Genomic DNA, 18,689 nt, shown 5'->3' on the forward strand with positions numbered 1-18,689 from the left:
GGGAGTTCGGGAGAACTTATTAACTTATTAACGAGGCGTCTGTCCTTGACGGATTGGATAATAGTTTTTAGATAGTATATCGCGCGACCAACCGGTTACAGTAAGATCACCTTCAGCCATGGTTTCATCTTATCCAGCTCGTTATTACAATGACTACATGCGAGACGCAAATAATTATTAATTTAATAACAGGACGACGTGCGCGGTCGACTCATTTTCTGTCGACTTATCATCGTCATTTATCACCGTTATCAACGTCGAATATAATTCACCTTCGGATTAACGATCTTGGGCCATTGTCGGCCGGGGGCTTACTCCGTTTAGCATATAGTTAGGCGAACAGGAGTAAAGGAATATTATTGGCATACACAGCGTCATGTTTTCACGACAACCTTGTTATTGCTTAATCGTCTTACGTATAACTTAGCACATCACAGTACACAACACGTCGATGAAGGATTCCGGAGCCGAAGTGACGCGGGATTTTGCACGTTTTTCTACCCGACAAAAAGCCCTCCTAGCGACGCGACGTCTCGTCTTCTCTCTCTAAATTTAATTAGCATGTGCTTCCGAATTAAAGAGCTTCATTACTTGGCAACTAATCCTATTTGCGTCTAAGTATAGCTATTCATGATTTATAAGGAGATATCGCCTCGTAATCCTCGATGGAATAATCAAGAAGACAACCTTGCGAGAGAGAAACCCATCGATCGATTCGCAATCAATCTTAGTCGATTTCGCTATGTCAATTTTTCGCGGAAATAATTCCTTTTATTTGTTTTACTTTATTAATGAGTATCGACTATCGTATTTAGCTTAGATAATTTCTTGACGACTCTCCTGGGTATTTCAAAGCTATCACACGAATTAATGCCACGTGTCGATCAAACTGTCCATCAATCAGTTAGCTTTGTTAATAGTTACGAATGTCATTTTGATTGGCAATTTAATGATATTAATTTATGTGATAACTTTTGAATATCTTTGCTTTGTTAAAAGACTTGACGTTTCAATACCAGTCTTCTCTCATAATGGTCAACGATATTTTCCAAAATAGTTTTCAATTTAGCCAATTCGAAGAGAATTTAATTGTTACTTATGATTCTTGAAAAAAAAAACAATCAAGGAAAAAAGAAAAATTTCGGAACAATTTAAATTTTAATTTAAAAAATTAAATAAAATATTTTCGAGAAAATTAGGTGATTTATTTATAGAAAGATGTGAGAGTTAAGTGAATTTTTTTTCAACAGATACGAAGAGCTTGTGGACAAAGAAGTTTAAAGGTGAAGAGAGGCAATGTCTTATCGTTCCGCGGGGATCGTGGGTAAAGAAACAGTTCACACCGATGAATGAGTTCCCCTCTTTACACAGTTGACAAGCATTACACAAATGCTGTGCAAACAAAGTCACTTAATAGTACTTTAAGAAATAGAAGAAAAATATTTTAATTTAATTAGTCATTAAATCATAAATTTTAATTTCTTTCTTTGGCAATATCAAAGTAATTGCATTGATAAAAATTTATCGTATAACGTTGCACAAAATGATAGGAAGGACATGAATATAATCAAACGCAAAAATTGCGAGAAATATATATATTTTAAACAACAATGGGAATATTAATCGACTCTACTGGCCATTATGGCGAAATAAAAATGTATTTATGTTTGTATATATATATTTTATATGTTATATTAAATTAGTAGTATAATTAAAATAATTCTCTAATGTCTTTTTACCGCAAGATGTAATAATTTCATAGATATTAATAATCATAAAACTAAAAAGTGTAATCATTAATGTCATGCTTCAATTTAAACAATATATTCCTGCACCTTGTTCTGAACATGTCCATAACCCACAGGTAAATTTGTGTTAAGCAAACTATTGGCGTGATACTAGCAGTGCCTTAAGGGTATCAGACGAATAATCGATCATGAATTGACCTTTCCCTCCGTGTATTGCAACACAACTATTCCCTGTAGTGTTTTCAATCGTTTTTCGTGCCGTTCAAAAAATTAACGGTGTTTGCAAGGCTAGATTACAAAGAAGATCTAATCTGTCGCGAAATAAGTGTGATTGAGACACCTTTGCAGTCTCCTTTTTCTCACGTAATAGCAACAAGGTTCGTACCAGCTTCATGTTTATGTACGTATATTTTTCATTTTCTTTTGAATCAAAATTATATGCATTCTAATTTTATATTTATGCATTTCTTTACATCTACTTTAATATTTCCTTCGTAAAAAATTCGACGCGACGAGAAAAAAGTTACTTTTCTTTCAATCTTTATAAAAAGAGTTAAGCAACTTTAATATCGAATATTATAGATTATGCAAACATTGTTTAGCAAATAAGCAAAATGTTAAAACATCCTTCTTCGTTAATTAAAAATAAAAACCCTCAGCTCTTAAGTTAACATGTCTCTGGTAAATCTTATCGCGTAAAAGAGTCACGGTGCGGTCTCGCTTCGCGTGTACTTGCTGCGAGACACTACCGTGTCTCTTGATATCTTACTGTATACACCAGAGTAAAATTTTTATGATCATAAGTACATAATGATAAAAATATCGTGTATGATTAAATAAGGTTATATTCTTATTGGGTAATGTATTTAATAGTGTACTTTTTACTTTATTATTATCTAGCTATGTGTGCCATTCAAAGTTTCATACTAGATGACATCTTCTTTACAAGCGTTTTAAAAAATTTCGATAATACTGGTCATTAGTGACCACCATTCAGAGTGCAACTAAAAAATGCTGGTCGCAACGGTGGTTGCCGATGACCATGACGGTGTTAAAAAGAATGTAAAACTATTTTCGGTAATGGAGGAGATAACAATTATAAATGACCAACCTTTCTTTCTGCGCGCTGGAGCAGGGTACCAGTATCTTTCCCATACTGTTGAGCTTTCCCTTGGGGTCACATAGATTTCCGGAAGATTGAGTGCGTCGGCCAGTGAGGCCCTTTCCGTTATGTCTGCTAAGATTCGAGCCCATTATCGATTCTTCGGTTGCCTGGATTTGATTCGTTTGGTGGTCGTCCTCGCGACGGTTCACGGCATTTCCGGGTGTGTTCTCTTTGTTCGGCCAGTCGAAGTATCTGTCGAGCGGATCCTTGGCATTGACCCTGTAGGATATCGGCTGCGACGGTGGGGGTGGCGCCGGCCGATTCCTCTTACCGCCGGAAACGACCGGTTGTAACTGAGGCCGGCAGCCGCGGCGACGATTGCTCGATTGCGGCGATTCGCCGTTTACGGACAGCCTCTGCGCTTTCCAGCTCTCCTGACCGTTGCTGGTGGACGGTACCGTCACCACTTCCTCACCTGCAACCGTAAAGCAATGTTATTGGAGTGATACCGAATCGTTAGCCATTTCGAAATTGAAGTTCTCGCTTTTTGTCCGCCCGCGGGCGGCTCCCAGTAACGCGGCACATCACGAAATTGCATCCGCAGCTTCGGCTGGACATTTGATTTTATTTTCAACCGTCGCGCGGCGCGTACGTTTGGACGAAATTGTATTTGCGTTTTGGAGCAATGTCTTTTGCAAAGATAATATCGCGTACTTCAATTCGCGCGCAACTTTTTATTACGTCTCGTAGGATGTGTCACACATTATTATATGTGTGATGTATTCGATTCGTAAAACGTTTATGTATCCGCATACACACACACATTCTTAGCTCCTATAATTTTTTAATAAACCAATTAAATAACTTGAAGTTTCAAACCAGATTTTAGCATAGTGCCAAGATATTTTATTTTGTACGTTAGAAAATTTCTATTTGCACATTTGAGTTTTGACTGAGTGATGTTTTACAGCGATAACGTCTCTCACAGAATATCTGCATCTGAACATGTTTGCAATTCATGTGGTTTTGCGCAGAATGGAGAGCTTGCCATATATCTGGCAGTGTCCGATTTGGGCACTTAGTGTCCTACAATTTTATAAAATAACAATTATTCTAACTAAAATGTATAAGAATTTATTTAATTTCGCATTTAATATAGAATTACGTTTAAGTTCGCACAAATTCGTTGCAATTAAATTAAAATCCATTTTTTATCGTAAAAATATTCAAACATTAATAGTTTTTAAATTAACAAAATTTTTTTATAAGTAAAGCTCCAAAGGCGCAATAGAGTTTTATTCTTTGTATTATTTCAATTTGACTTTACTCTTATAAAATTTTATTCTCGGGTAGTTATGATAACATTTAATGTGCCTATTGGAAATTGACAAATTTTCTTTGTAAGAAATCTCTCGACAAGGGAAAGATTGTGATTCCAAATCATGGCTGCACTGTTGAAAACAAAATAATCTGCATAAACTTTGTATATTTTGTCTCTCTCTGATCGCATTTTGTATAATTAATACTAATTCTTTCAGTATAATTCTTTCTACTAATTCTTTCAGTCGCAGCGATTGCAGAGTGCAAGTTGCATTCGCGTTCACAGCGAGCTTAGTGTTATGTCTGTAGAGCACGTTTCGTAGCTGCATACCCGAGGTCCGAGTCTCTAATAACCACCGTGCACCAAGACTTATTGCATAACCGTATTATTAATGCGACCGGCATGCATGCACGTATACATCGGCGTGCGCCTCCGCGAATCCAACGAACGGAGCTGGATCGAACCGCCAGACTCGTATCGTGGTTGTTGTGTCTACAAGCGGAAAGTTTTAATTTTCGACGCAAAAGAAACAACGGCGGTCGCTATGGAAGAATGCGAGCACCAGTATTGTAGTCCGACTAATTCATCGGCGAATCGCACGCGCGTGAACTGCGATTTGTTCTGGCAAAAGCGAAATTGTGTTCCGAGTTCACATCGCGCACGTACATTGTAAATGTTGCTTCATAAAGATGCAAAACTTTTGGAAGAGTTTTCTGGGAGAACGATCTATTTCCGAGAAAGAAGTGGTGAAAAAATTAATTTAATTTAAGGATTTTAATTATAGTGGAAGGTGTGAGCAAACTTTTGGTGTTTCTTTTGAAAAATATACATTTAAATATCCGAGTAATATTTGGATAAAACTTTGGTTTTAATACAAAATATAGTTAGAAATGCACTTCCTGTGCCGTTCATGACTCTCGCAAGCGGAAGGTTGAAATGACTCAAAGAAAGAGTCGGTCATTAACACACATGAGGAGGAAATGCCTGGGAGTCATACTTCGCATGCTTGTACTTGATTTCTCGCAGGAAAGTATTACATTAGCAATTCTACGGTAATCGGGACGATCAACCGTTAACGGTAATCGGCTAGTTCATAGATCTGCAACATCCGTTGAACACAATTGTTAAAACTAATTTACAGATTAGATTGTCGGCGCATAGAAGGGATAACGCGTATGATTAAAATGCTTTCTAAATAATAATCTTAAATATTTCCTAAGGAAGATATTCCAAATTCTGGTGAAATCTAAAATAGATTTCTAAAAAAAGACATCCGAATCTTAGATATTTATAAACTATCGAAGAATTAATTCTAAATACTTTTTCAAAAAATAGTTTACTTTAAAACAAAATAATACTTTTCAAAAATATTTTTTCTAATACAAATGACATAATCCCTCTCTAGTTTTGCCACCGTAAAAGCTGAATCTTTTATTTTATCATCTTGTTCGTGCACTTCCGGGTGTATTTTCTTTAGATTATTCGTAGCAGTTTCGTTCGACGTGTATATATACAATTCATCTCACTCAGATAACGTCGTCGTCGTCGTCGTTGGTCGTCATCGTTGCTGTTAACCGATAAAATCGCCATTTTACGGTGTAACCAAGGGAAAGAAGTAAGAAGTCGAGAATCGAGCTGTAATGAAGATGTAGCTCTCGAAGAGAAGCTCTAATCTTCGCATCCATTTAAGAAAGAGAGTGCGGATTTACGCCTCCTTGTAGTATCGTGGATGCTACTCTTTCGGAGCTTATTTTATAAACAGTCTTAAGTGAAAGGTGTCTAAAAGTACGTTTATTTAACTTAATAATACGTGGTCCTCGGCCGCACATTATCTCGCATGCGAGCCAATGTGTAAAAAAACTTCTTCTTTAACGTGCACGCGAAATCACCGTTGCGCTGGTAATTGCCATCTTACCAGTGCGTGACGCGTTTGTAATGCGCGCGTTTGCAATAACGTTAAGAAGAAAAAGATATACACATGAGGTGGCAAAAGTAATTCTTTTCGTTTCGATATAAAATGCAGGCTGCGAATAGCACGTTAGTACGAGATAGAAAATCATCCACAATATTATCCGAGACAAAAATTGAGTTTTGTAAAAAAGATATCGCTGAAAACGATTTGTGTCACTTTGTTTGCGATGCTAAATTTCGACAGATGTACATTTTAAAAATCATTGTGTTAAACCCGGCGTTCTTTATATGAAATAATGCCAAATGTCATTCCAACTCATCAGTTGTAAAACGTTTCTACTATTGACTGTCATTGCCTTAATGTAAAAAGGGATACGATGTACAATGTGTTAGATATGCTTGTATATCAATTGTGTATTTTATAGCACAAATAGATTTACAATCTATTTTAAATGTAAAGATTTTTTAAATAAAAAAAAACTATTTCTTTGAAAAATTTGTTATGCGCAATCCTCAATTCTACCTTTAATAAATAGGAAGTTATGACTTCTAAACCCAGGGAGAGGCTCTGATTTCTAAACTTGCCTGCGCTAAAGCATATACATGAAAAATATCTTTTATTTTATTTTACATCGCAATCGAAGTTTATTGAATTTGAAGAGAGACGGTTGCGAACCGAGAGAACGGGCACGCCGTTAATTCACAATCAGCTGGCTACGACAAGTGTATTTAATCGGTAAATTGGTTCTATAAAATCAGCACGTCGTGCTACCTGATCGACTTTACGAGAGATCGTGTCACCGACGTTGGCAATTATTCCGAACTCTTCCGCTTATGCGGCTTTCGGTCGCGAATAAACCCGGAGGTGGATAAATGTAGGAAATTGATATGAATCGTGCAGGTCGATCTCAGGACGCATTGGGATCGTAAAGGAGCCGATTGCGGAAATTTATTGCGTCGAGACTTTTCTACCGACAAAATCCATTGATATGTGCTTCTCGTATATGCGTGTTCAAATTTGCACAAAACTTCACGCGTATAGTAAATGAAAAATGATGGCACAGTTTATTCAAAATATTCGCAAGAATATTAAAAAGATATTAAAAATATTATAACTGATATTACATTTACGTTCGTTTTAATATTTGTTTTGTTTCAAGTTTAACGTCGCGGAAATTAGCAAATAAATTCCTTCGATAAATTGAACTGCAAGAGTAGAAGTAGATATTGTGAAAATTTTAACGATATCTTATTTTTGAATTAATTTTAAATTGACTTTAATAGAGTTTATTTGTTATTGGCAGAAAATTTAATTTGGGACTTAATTACAAAGATATTTATGCTGAAAGTTGGAAAGTTGTTACAAATGACTTTCTATTGAATCTTTATTATAGTTGACTCTCTAAAAATTAACCCAAGAATTATTAAATAGAAATAAATAGAAATAAATGTAATAATTATGGGGTAATTTTTTACGGCATCTCTCTGTCATTATTATCAACAAGGTTGTCATTATTATAATCATGTCGCTAAATTTTTAAAGGAATTCGCAATTGATTTAAAATGAAATACATTTCCCATAAGGTCAAAAATAATTTATATCCGTGGTATTATCGTTAACTGCGTTTATTTGCGGATAAATCGAGCGCGGTTTTGCTAGTAAAATATTCAGTAGTGTTGCCATTGTCAGACAGAGAGAGAGAGAGAGAGAGAGAGAGAGAGAGAGAGAGAGAGAGAGAGAGAGAGAGAGAGAGAGAGAGAGAGAGAGAGAGAGAAAGAGAGAGAGAGTGAGAGAGAGAGACAGAGAAGAGAGAAGAGAAGACGAGAGGAAGAGAGAGAGAGAGAGAGGGGGAGAGAGAGAGGAGAGAGAGAGAGAGAGAGAGAGAGAGAGAGAGAGAGAGAGAGAGAGAGAGAGAGAGAGAGAGAGAGAGAGAGAGAGAGAGAGAGAGAGAAAGAGAATCCGTGGAGCAATGTGGACATACAAAACGTGATATAATACGAGTCTAGAATTATAATTACGTTGTAATTAGTTCCGAGAGAGCGTTACGCGCTAGCGGAACTGAAATGGTCGATTCATCGTCGTGCAATTACCGTTGTTTTCCTATCAACTGACACCGCCGCCGCCGCGCCGCGCCGGCGAAAAACAATTCGAGACTGTTCGGGACGGAAGGAGATCGCGGGCGGAAATAGTCGGATAGCCGCGCGCGGAATCGCGCACTAATTCGCATTATGCCAAGCACGTGCTTGCCGATTGCAAACGCAAACGCAAACACAAGCAACAGCAGCAGTAGCAGTAGCAGTGGCAGCGGCTGTGCACTCGTGCGGACTGCGACCGTCATGACGTTCTGGGTAATTAAACATCGTTCGCATCAGATCTCGAAAAATGTCAGGTTACTATATTTATGCATGAAATGCGTAAGCGTTCAATTATTGCAGTGTCAGGCCAAGAAAATGATGAAGGATAGAGAGGGGGAGACGATAAATGCGAAGTTCTAGAGAAGTTTTGTATCGAGATAAAATAAATGAAAAGTATATAGCATTAAAAAAAATAAAGATACAAAAAATAATAATAAAAAATTACATAACTTATAAAGAAACTTCGGACAATTTTGAGTGCTGAAGATTCGATACACTTACATTTATTTTGTTTCAGCAGAATTTATTTTACTTTCCTGAAGATTTATCTCTTCCTGATGTTAAATTCTGACACGGTAAGGAAATTGTATTTTGCTCGTTCCGGCGTGAAGGATTGTGAAACCGTAGCTTCATAATCTAATAAAGGCTTTAATAGTGACGACTCGAAGCTATACCTATTTGAAGAGACAGATAACGAGATAACATTTCAAAAACAAAAGATAGAGGAAGTATATAGAGGAAGAAATCAAGTTAAATTAGCATCTGTAATAATCTGTCATAATAATCCTCACACCGGTATTTATCTACTTGTGAGTTTAGAAATGTTCTCGCGAGAACGAGAAAATCGCGACAGTCAAGTTCCATAAATGTAAGGGATTTAATCTTTAAGTTTCGAGCTGGGGGGCTTACTAAATTTACATCTACGTATACGAAGGATTTCTCTTATACACATACAGATGCACGTTATACATATAAGCTTTCGACCAACGTATCTGATTTCAAAAATTCCGATAGATATCTTTATATTAACATCTCACGAATAAAAGTGAAAAGCTATTAGATCTTTCAAATTTTGATATATGTGAAAAAGTACGAAATTCAATACTTTCATTTTTTTTGTATAAGATATTTGTATATTTTTTGTCATTTTACGCAACTTGAACGTAATAGCGCTGTAAATCGATGTGTTCTAGTTAATTAAATACTGTTTGTGAGCCCTGCGGAATACTAGTACGTAATTATATTGGAGAAGGAAGGATTATAATATATATATATATATATATATATATATATATATATATATATATATATGCAAATGTGTCAAACGATGACGCGACGATAGCGCGTTCGCAGCAATTTCGTAGGTTTAATCAGCATCAGCATGATTACCCAAAGTTAACTTTTGCGACAAAGTTATAATACGACGTTTCTTAATTATCAAACTCATCTCGCAAAGATTAAACGCGAAAGCCGAGCTGAGTACTGCTTCATCCAGCGAACATCAAGGGACGTTATACGCTAAATATACCGCAATGTTACGCTCTCCTTAACACAAGATGCAAAGCGGCGGTCGCGACAGACATCTGACGACAAGGTCACGTAATTATGTAAAATTTTTATCGTACCTGAACGTGAAATATTCGACAGGCGTAGGTAAAGACGCGACACGATGTTAAAATCACTGCCTTGACTCGCGAGATGGTTGGTCGACGCATAAACTCGTCGATCTGGCATGAAAACGCACGAGTAACGCTGATAACGAAAGAATGCGCGTTAGTGATAAAGATTGATAAGACAAAACGTAACTCCAACTCTTGTCGATTCTTCACCTGCATTGGCACAGGTGGTAGGCAGATAAGGAAATTTCGGTAGATGGGGGAACAAATTACATTTCGCGTTTATTTTTAGCTGTTCTAAATTCATTAAAATGCATTAAAAGATAAGATTACTTTTACAAGCCTTCCATTGATGAACAATTTGAGAACATCGTAAAATTTTTATAAATCAGGGAACCATGTTTCTCTTTACACGATCTACTACATTTATATCTCTTATCGACAAAATTTTTTAACGTAATACAACGTTATCGTTCAAAATGTAATTACATATTTTTTTATATAAAAAAAATTTTTTTTGTTCTTTTTTTAAAGAGTTTTCATTTTTTTTATGTGCGATAAGAATTCTAGAATTTTAGAAATAATCCTACGCTTGTAAACGTCACACTTCCTGCTATTTCGGCGACAGTGCTACTTCGCCCTAAATATTTTTACCGACCTCGTTTCGTCCGTCGTGTAAAATTTTTTACAAGATTACCTTGACGGTTTTTTTGTTTATCTTCACGGCGATCCCGTTACCGATGATGAAATTTCGCGAGAGTATTTTGCACCGAAGCGCTATACTTTTTCCCATCGCGGGCTATATATAAGTTGACTCGAAAACTTTCGGCGTTACTTAGTTTCGAGATCGGTCGATGGAGAGAGGAGTACACCCTGTTGTGTAACGCGACGCTTGCTGTACCACTTCGCGGTATTAACCGTGGCCAGCATTCGCGCGTGACGAACAGAATCCGGGCTGGTTGCTGCAGCTTTAGAAGTTCGGTTCGGCCGAATGACGATGTTTAAAGTTCCTCGAGGTTGGAAGTTTGGCAGTTCGAGGCTCCCTGTGCTTTATCTCAACGTCGAGAATAGCCGACTTATCGCGCTCGTATGTTCGGAGCTTTTGCTCCGAAAACTTAGAAAAGGATCGATTCGTGTCACCGTTTTGTCTCGTCTGTCACGCGACGTGCAATCTATTATGCCGGCATAAACGGAACACGCCCTTCGTAAAAGAACGAAGAGATCGTCTCGGTATACGTTCTCCCTTTAAATTCCTTCTTTCGTTCCACAATAGCAAAGAGAAGCGATATGAAGAATTTGTTTATTTACCAAATACGTTCCGTTCCGAATAAACAAGTGTGTTGTTTGACAATCTGAGCGAAATATGTTATTACTTTCAAAATATAATTCTATATATATATATATATATATATATATATATATATGTGTGTGTGTGTTCTCTAGGAAAGTTAATTAGATTTATAGAACTGCCAGAACAATGAATAACACATGGAAATAATTAAATTTAATATTTAATATTTTAATTATCATATATAAAAACACATAGGCGTTGCTTTAATTAGTAATTTCGCTGGTTGCATTATTGATCAGCGCCGCAGTCAAAACAATATCGCGTGGCATAATTGGAGCAGAAATCGTATATCTGATTTAATTCAAAATTTGCGGGAAAATGTTCCATTTACTCAAGTTCCACAGGCCTGTAAATAATTCGGTTCATTTGAGTAAGCTGAACCTTCTAATATCTATAGTCGTCATGAAAATCATATACGTAACGCACCTAATAGCGGCGCGCGATTGTGCATGCAATCTCATTATGCTGCCGGCAAACTAATGATATTTCAGTGACTCTCAAGTAATCCGCCGCGAACTAATTTAATGCCGCCCGAGCCCTTTCGCAATTTCACGAATACCGCAATGTCAACTTCAGCGATCGTTTTATGCCTGTCGTCTTTATGTCTGGTGACTTATTGTTAGCGGCATAAGAAGCGTCAAGGCGTATTCCAACAATATTTTAATAATTTCCTCAATAATTATGCTCATCTTTTTAAATTCATACATATTTTTTAATTCGAATATAAGGAAACAATTTATTATATATTCTCGTGAAAAATGTTATTTTTTATGTTACAATAATTGTAATAAAATAAGTTATACTTTTTGATAATTCTCTGAATTAACGATTGATTATCTAAATCGCCAAGTATCAAACGGAAACGAAGATTATCGCGATTCAAAAGTATTAAAATCGCATAAAAATGCGATAATATATCTATATATAACCACTTTTCTCACGATATTAAAAAGAAAAAGAACATGTAAATACAAGTGTTATTTAAGTCAACTGTCTAAAGTCAGCTTTCTAAAAAAAGCTTTTAAAAATTAAAGATTATTATTTACCAGAAAACGCAAAACGATACTCGATGCGTAACTGTATAATCGCATTTATCGTCTCACACGAGCACACGCACGCACGCACACACACACACACATTCTATTTTCCATGCCACAGACGTTTCCGTAAAAATTGTAAAATGCCGAGAAAAATACGTACACACACACCATGAGGTATCTAGTTTTAAGTTCGTCTTACTAAACGGTCACCGCGGCGCGGCGCGGCGCGCCGCGCCGGGTATATCTTGTTTTGATTCCTACTTCCCCCCCCCTTCCCTCCTTATGTTTTTTTCTCGCGCGACACTCGGCTCGCGGCAGTTCGGGAAATTGCTCCGTAAGTACGGGACATCGAATTGAGCGGCTAACAGACATTCGTGTGCCGATGGATATACCTACTCGCGATCGCGCCTAACCGTGTCTTTCGGTACTCGTACTTACATTCATTGCTGTGTCGTGCCGCTACTTGTGATGTGTGTGTCTTTCGCGACGAACCGGTGTCCACTGTGATCCGTCGTCTCGCATTATTACTCGCATTGTTCCGCGGGATCGGGAGTGTCGAGTGGATTCTCGAGTCGAACGAGATACACGACGATGAGCAGCCGTGCTCTCTCTCGGAGCGTCGCGCGTCGCACGTCGCACGTCGACGAGCTGTCGGCGAGGCGTCGTCGCATCGGTGTGAAGTTGCCGTCGGCATCGGTACGAAGTTGCGGTCGGACGCTTTGAATCTCGTCGCGTCGCAGTTCGCTTCGCAGTTGTGCAAAGTGGACGCTCAACGGACGGATCGGGAGTCCCGGACGGGGCGTTTCGTGCTCGCTCGTCCGCTCGGCTCCAAAGTGCAAACGCGTGTCGGCAGAATCGGGAGTGCCGTGCGAATCGGCGGGCGATCATCGAGTCGTGTTAATTAACCGCGGAATCAATCGCTCGTGTCGCATCCCCGCGCGAGTGTCGGAGCAATGGGAACCGTCGACGGTCGGAAGGCGATCGGGAGTAATGGCGACGGCGTATACCGGCCGGCGAGTGAATTCATCTCTCGTGCGAGTAATCGCCCTGTATCGTCTATATCGTTTCGACTCGTACATTGTTGCGCGATAAACGCGTGTCGTCGGAAGATTTAACCGTCCCAGTATTCGTGAAGATCGACAGCGGACGTTCATAAATTGGAATCTGAAACTGAAATTGCGCGTCGGAGTCGTGCGGCTCCATTCGACGCCACTCGATTCGGGCGCAACGGGGACGAATTTTGCGAGCGTCGGTCGTGATCGATGTGAATGAACGTAAAACGTATAAGTGAGCGTCTTACACGCGAATGGACATAAAAAGTGCGGTGTACGCGTTTCGTCTCTCGTCGATCTCGCGCCGAGAATCTCGGCCCCGAGCGTGACGTCATAGCTCGTTCGCGCGCGACGTAAAACGCCAAGTTCGGCGTGAAGCGAACGCCGAACGCCGAGTCCGAAATCGGGCGCTACTTGTAATTTGTAATTCGAACTGACCAAGCAGGTTAACCGTCGCCGTGTTCAAGGCGGTGCACGGTGTCGGTGCGTCGACGCGACGCTGCCGAGACCTCGCGTCGAGTCCGTTGGTTCTCGAATCTCGATGCCGTGTGTAAATAGCCGTACTACGTAATCGCGTGTGCGTGTGTGTATGTGCAGTCGCGTCGGCGGAGATCCGGATAGTCCGGAGCGGAAAGGCGACGCGACGGCGAGGACGCGCGCCGGCTGCTGCGAGGGACATCTCGACTCCGATCGGAAACTTCCAGGACTCGTCCCGCTCGTTCGAGATTCTTCCCGGAGGCGCTTCCGCACCGAGTCGGTGAGTACCCCCCGCCTTCCATTCTGCATTCTACGCGGTGCGGCGCGGCGGCGAGAAAAAGCGTGTAATACGCCTAATAACGGCCCGGGATTCCCTTGCATGCGAGAGTCATTATGCAGCCGGTCAGCTCCTAATGCACGCGGTACCGTGGTAGCCGCGCGAGCCACCGTGGATTCTAAGCCGCAATAATGCGCTGTCGGCGCTCGCCATGCATTTCCGCACGCTGCATGATGATATACATATACGCGGCTGACTTTCAGTCATCAAGTACGCGCGCGGAACAACAAGAAGAGTCCCCGCGCGCGCCGCCCCTCCATCAGATGCGTGCGTCTCCCATGAGAAAATGTAATAACGAAATTATTACGAGAGCCACACGCACACACACAATCTGATTAAATCACGGAGTTAATTACGAACGTACTGAATTTCAAAAGTTCGAAGCTTCGAGTTCTAGAACGTCTTAATTTTTGGAGCTTTTGCTTTTCTATGGACTTTTCTTTATTTTATATGGCATAAATAATTGTTATTTTATGAATAAATACGATAAAATATCTTTTCTATAGAAATATGGGGCAAGTTCATATTAAATTTATATATTAAATCAAAGTTAATTTGAAGTCAATTTTTAAAAACATGTATTACACAACAAGCCAGAAAAACTAAGAAATTTTATATACGTATATACAGAATATTCCAGAGAGAAATGCCTATTTCTCTCTCTCTCTTTAGATTTATTAAATTTTTTAATTTAACTAATAGGCACTATGCGACAGCATCGTCCGACGTAAGTACATGAAATTCGTTTGTCCTTAGTCGAGTAGCAAACTTCTTCGATTGGATTTTAAGAGCTTGGCAGAAAATATTTCGACATTTCAATTAAGGAATAAAGATTGATTTTATTTAAATTGTCCGTGAAATTATTAGAATCATAAGATTCACGTATATCCTCTGGCATAATAGTTTCAAGCTACGTTTCGTGTATATATACTTCGTGTAAGTATAGGCGTGCTTATAATTAATGGAATTGTTTAGCTCGATAAGTCGTCTAACGCATGATTTGAAAATCAGCTGTGATTATCGAGCGCGTTGAGTACTTACCAGCGTTCAATATAGCGCAACGCGCACACACGAGCCGATTATGCAGCCTGTTAATGACACACGTCGCTCACGCGATAATGTTTCGCCGCGCCGCGCCGTAGGCTGACATACTGCTGTCGTTAATACTTCAACTGTCAACCTCTCGACTTTGAGTATCTACTTAGATCTTTAAAGTGCGCTCGCGTGAGTGTTTGCCGTTTTTTTTTCTCTCTCTCACGAATAGAATGTCTCCTAGGTTATCCGGCGCTATTCATGCCAACGAAATGCGGGCGTACGAAACCGAGCCCGTATATATACCGAACTGTTTGTTCGACGTGTATCGAGTATCACGTATTTTGCTAACGCGAGATGAGAGGAGAAACAGCATGCTGCGCATTCTTACGAATGCGCACAAATTTCGAGGGACGATACGCTTCCCGATATCTCGAATTCATAAATCTTTGACACGTCGTGATATATAGAAATCTAGATAGCTGTCGAATAAAGTTCCGAATTACGTAATTAAATCTCTATTTCCGTAAATATATTGTCTTTTTTGAGATATCTTGAAGCACTTTTAAGATTTATTTCAACTATATATATATATCTAATTTTACATGTTAAAGAAATAAAATCTTATTCTATATATATATATATATTTGTCACTCTATTTTTTAAATCTATATATAAAACTGCGCAGTAAAACTCTAAAATGAATATCTATTACTGTTAATAATATCTACATCGTTTGTTTCACTGTACGGATGATCATTATAACAATATTGATATAAAAACGTTTACATATGTTATATAATACGCACAAGAAACAGATGAATATTTCACAATTCTGATGTTAAAAGAGAAATATGAACGTTCTAGTTCTGCGTTTTTTTTTCTAAATTAATTTTTGCAAACGTTCATTGGCTAGTAGCATCCAAAGATATAATTTCACATTTCTTATATATACGTTCGTTGAATAATCGTTCCGATTTTATCTTACAAGTCCGGCCGCAACACTCGGACGCTGCGTCGTTGCATATTATCGGCTGCCCGAGGCGCAGTCCTGGTCCCGGGTTGCGTTCTAAGTGCTTCGATTTTTCTTTAACGAGTCTCGATCAAAATAAACGAGCGGGGATAATCGTGTAAAGTCGGCAGGGGAAAGGAAGACATCGGCATCGGAGCGCGCGAGTTAACTCTTGTTACGAGCACACGAATTTCCTCCCCCGAAGAGATGAACGTTTGTAAGAAATCCTTTTCGAGAAAAAAGGATCGAGAGTGAGAACGTAACGAGCTCCAGACGAGATGCATGCCGCGATTAATTAGTACTGTTTCTTGCGCAAGAACTCGGTCTTACGTTTATGTTTGACGAAGGCAAAGAAAGAAATGAGAAAGGAAAAAGAGAATCGCGCGGGGTGAACCGGGATGGCGGAAAAGAGGCGGACAGCAGATGGACGGACGGAGAGGTGAAGGGCTATACGTGGCCAAGATGATGTATAGTTGGGGCTCTTAAGCATCAGAACGATAATTTCATAGTCGGTTGCGCCGGTTGCGACGCCAAGGATTTATACTCGCGGCGGACATTTCTGCGCTCGTGCACGCGAATCACAATCGCGAGGATGAAGCGGCGGCAGCAGCCGCGCATTCGGTCTTACTCGCGCGTGCAATTTGCGCTTCGTTTCGATGCGCAATGCTGCTGATCACGGCGCAACTTGGTGTACTTGCGTCATAACGCGCATTGTGATTACGATAATGCCGTCGGTTGATATTTTAGGTAATTAGGCCAGGACAAAATCTGCAATGAAGTAAAATTGATTTGACGTTATCTGAGGAGGTTTCTTAACGTAATTTGATCTTTTTTTTTCCAAGATCATAATACTTTTGAGATATCGAGGATATTTAACATTTATATCTTCGTAATTATCGACCGCAAAATTTTTCGGGATATCAGTTTCGCATTGATGAAGTCAGTTATTGAAATTTTGTTCGATGTATTATAACATATGATATATCGTTTTACTCTTAATGTGATCGAACAGTACCTCTTCTTGTATATACGGCCTCTCTTATTGTTAGAAGGGAAAAACTTCATGTGATTCGCACAAGCAGAAGAAAATGAAATTTTGTGGTGATATGTATATCGCGTGGCACGAATCGATCTTCACACAGGGATGGACAGGGAAAGGGGTAGTATGCCATTACCCAAGCATCCAAAGCTCGTTGCTCTGGCTTATGCTCTGGATATTGCTTGTTGGCCTGGTACATGTACTTGTGTGTGCTCGCGTGTACACGTGCGCGTTACACGTTCGGTTCCCCAAACGATGATATTGCGATGATATTACGTGACATTCTTTCCAAATAGATATATAGCATTATTATGTCTATTACTCGTAATTGATAAGTTAAACAATTAATAAATTAAACAACGCACTAGTTATCTATTTATGCTCAGTCATATTAAAGATTTCATCGATCTTCGTTAATTTATCAAATTACTTTGGTCATTATTATGTACTTCAGTATATTTTTTTCAGTGCTGAAAATGTTCCAAGTATTGAAATAAAATATATAAATTGAAAAGTATGCACTTCTCACTCTCCAGTCGCGAAATGCATGGTCGCAAATTTTTTTTTTTCAATTGTACAAAGTATGCCTCGGTGTCTATTTGCGCATTGAGCAGATTGAATTACCTGTCAGCGTTTCCCGTGATTTTTAGCTGCTACTCGCGTTTCATTCTGGACAGTGCTTGTCAGTTCGTCATATTATAGGCAATAAAATGCTCCGAGCGAATGAATCAAGATGGATTGTTTTTTTTTGCAGTGGTCGCTGGTTAAAAAGTCTTTGTTTCAAACAATATTGCCAATCTTTTGTTTCCCATAGACTTCATTCAAACGCTTCGGCAATCAAATTTTTACCTTGTCAGTTAGGAAAAAAAAATGATAGAAGTAATTGTTGAAGGGAATATATCACCCTGAACGTTCTGAGAGAATTTATCTTAATTTATATTGTTTTGTTTAGCAAAGCCAGGTGGCGAGTTTAACGAATGAAGGACGCGACGTGGAAAATGGTGAGATTAAAGTAGCAGGTGAACTACACGTAGAAACTAAACAGGTTTTGCCGCTTTCCATCGATATTGGGGTGACGTATTGAGTTTAGATAACGGCGTGTGATGAAAGATATTTTCTATATCGATCTACCGTGATTTTACGGATGTAATTCTTAAGAGATAATACATCTGATAAATCTATCTTTATCCATCAACGTTAACGCTAACATGGATATTCATAACGCATAAATCCCCGTATAAAATCAATTGTCGTCTTGCGAAATGTTATACATGCAATTTAGCACGTTTTAGTTGTACATTAGGAATACAAGAAAGAAAAATAATACAGATAATAGATGATTTCCTCTTTTTCAAAACCGAAATTGATTTGTCCCGCAAATATTAATTAAAATTAAGTACATATAAGTTGATTTTTTATTTGGTTTTGTATCTGGAGAAAGAGAGAGAATTATTTAAATATTAGTTAATCTTAAATAACGTTTTTAGGAACGGTTTATAATTTTATTTAAGA

At 38.8% G+C, this 18,689-nt stretch overlaps 1 protein-coding gene across 1 annotated transcript in view; it reads right to left on the reverse strand.

Moving 5' to 3' along the window:
* Window positions 1-18,689, reverse strand: part of LOC143904089 (uncharacterized) — a 102,215-nt gene that overhangs the window by 30,721 nt on the left and 52,805 nt on the right. The window contains exon 2 of the mRNA XM_077418375.1: window positions 2,860-3,328. Within this exon, the coding sequence (XP_077274501.1) occupies window positions 2,860-3,328 (469 nt within the window). The remainder of the gene's footprint in view (window positions 1-2,859; window positions 3,329-18,689) is intronic.

The sequence above is a fragment of the Temnothorax americanus genome, unplaced genomic scaffold (genome assembly GCF_048541705.1).
Source record: "Temnothorax americanus isolate GAGA-0224 unplaced genomic scaffold, ASM4854170v1 Scaffold5, whole genome shotgun sequence".
NCBI classification, from domain to species: domain Eukaryota; kingdom Metazoa; phylum Arthropoda; class Insecta; order Hymenoptera; family Formicidae; genus Temnothorax; species Temnothorax americanus.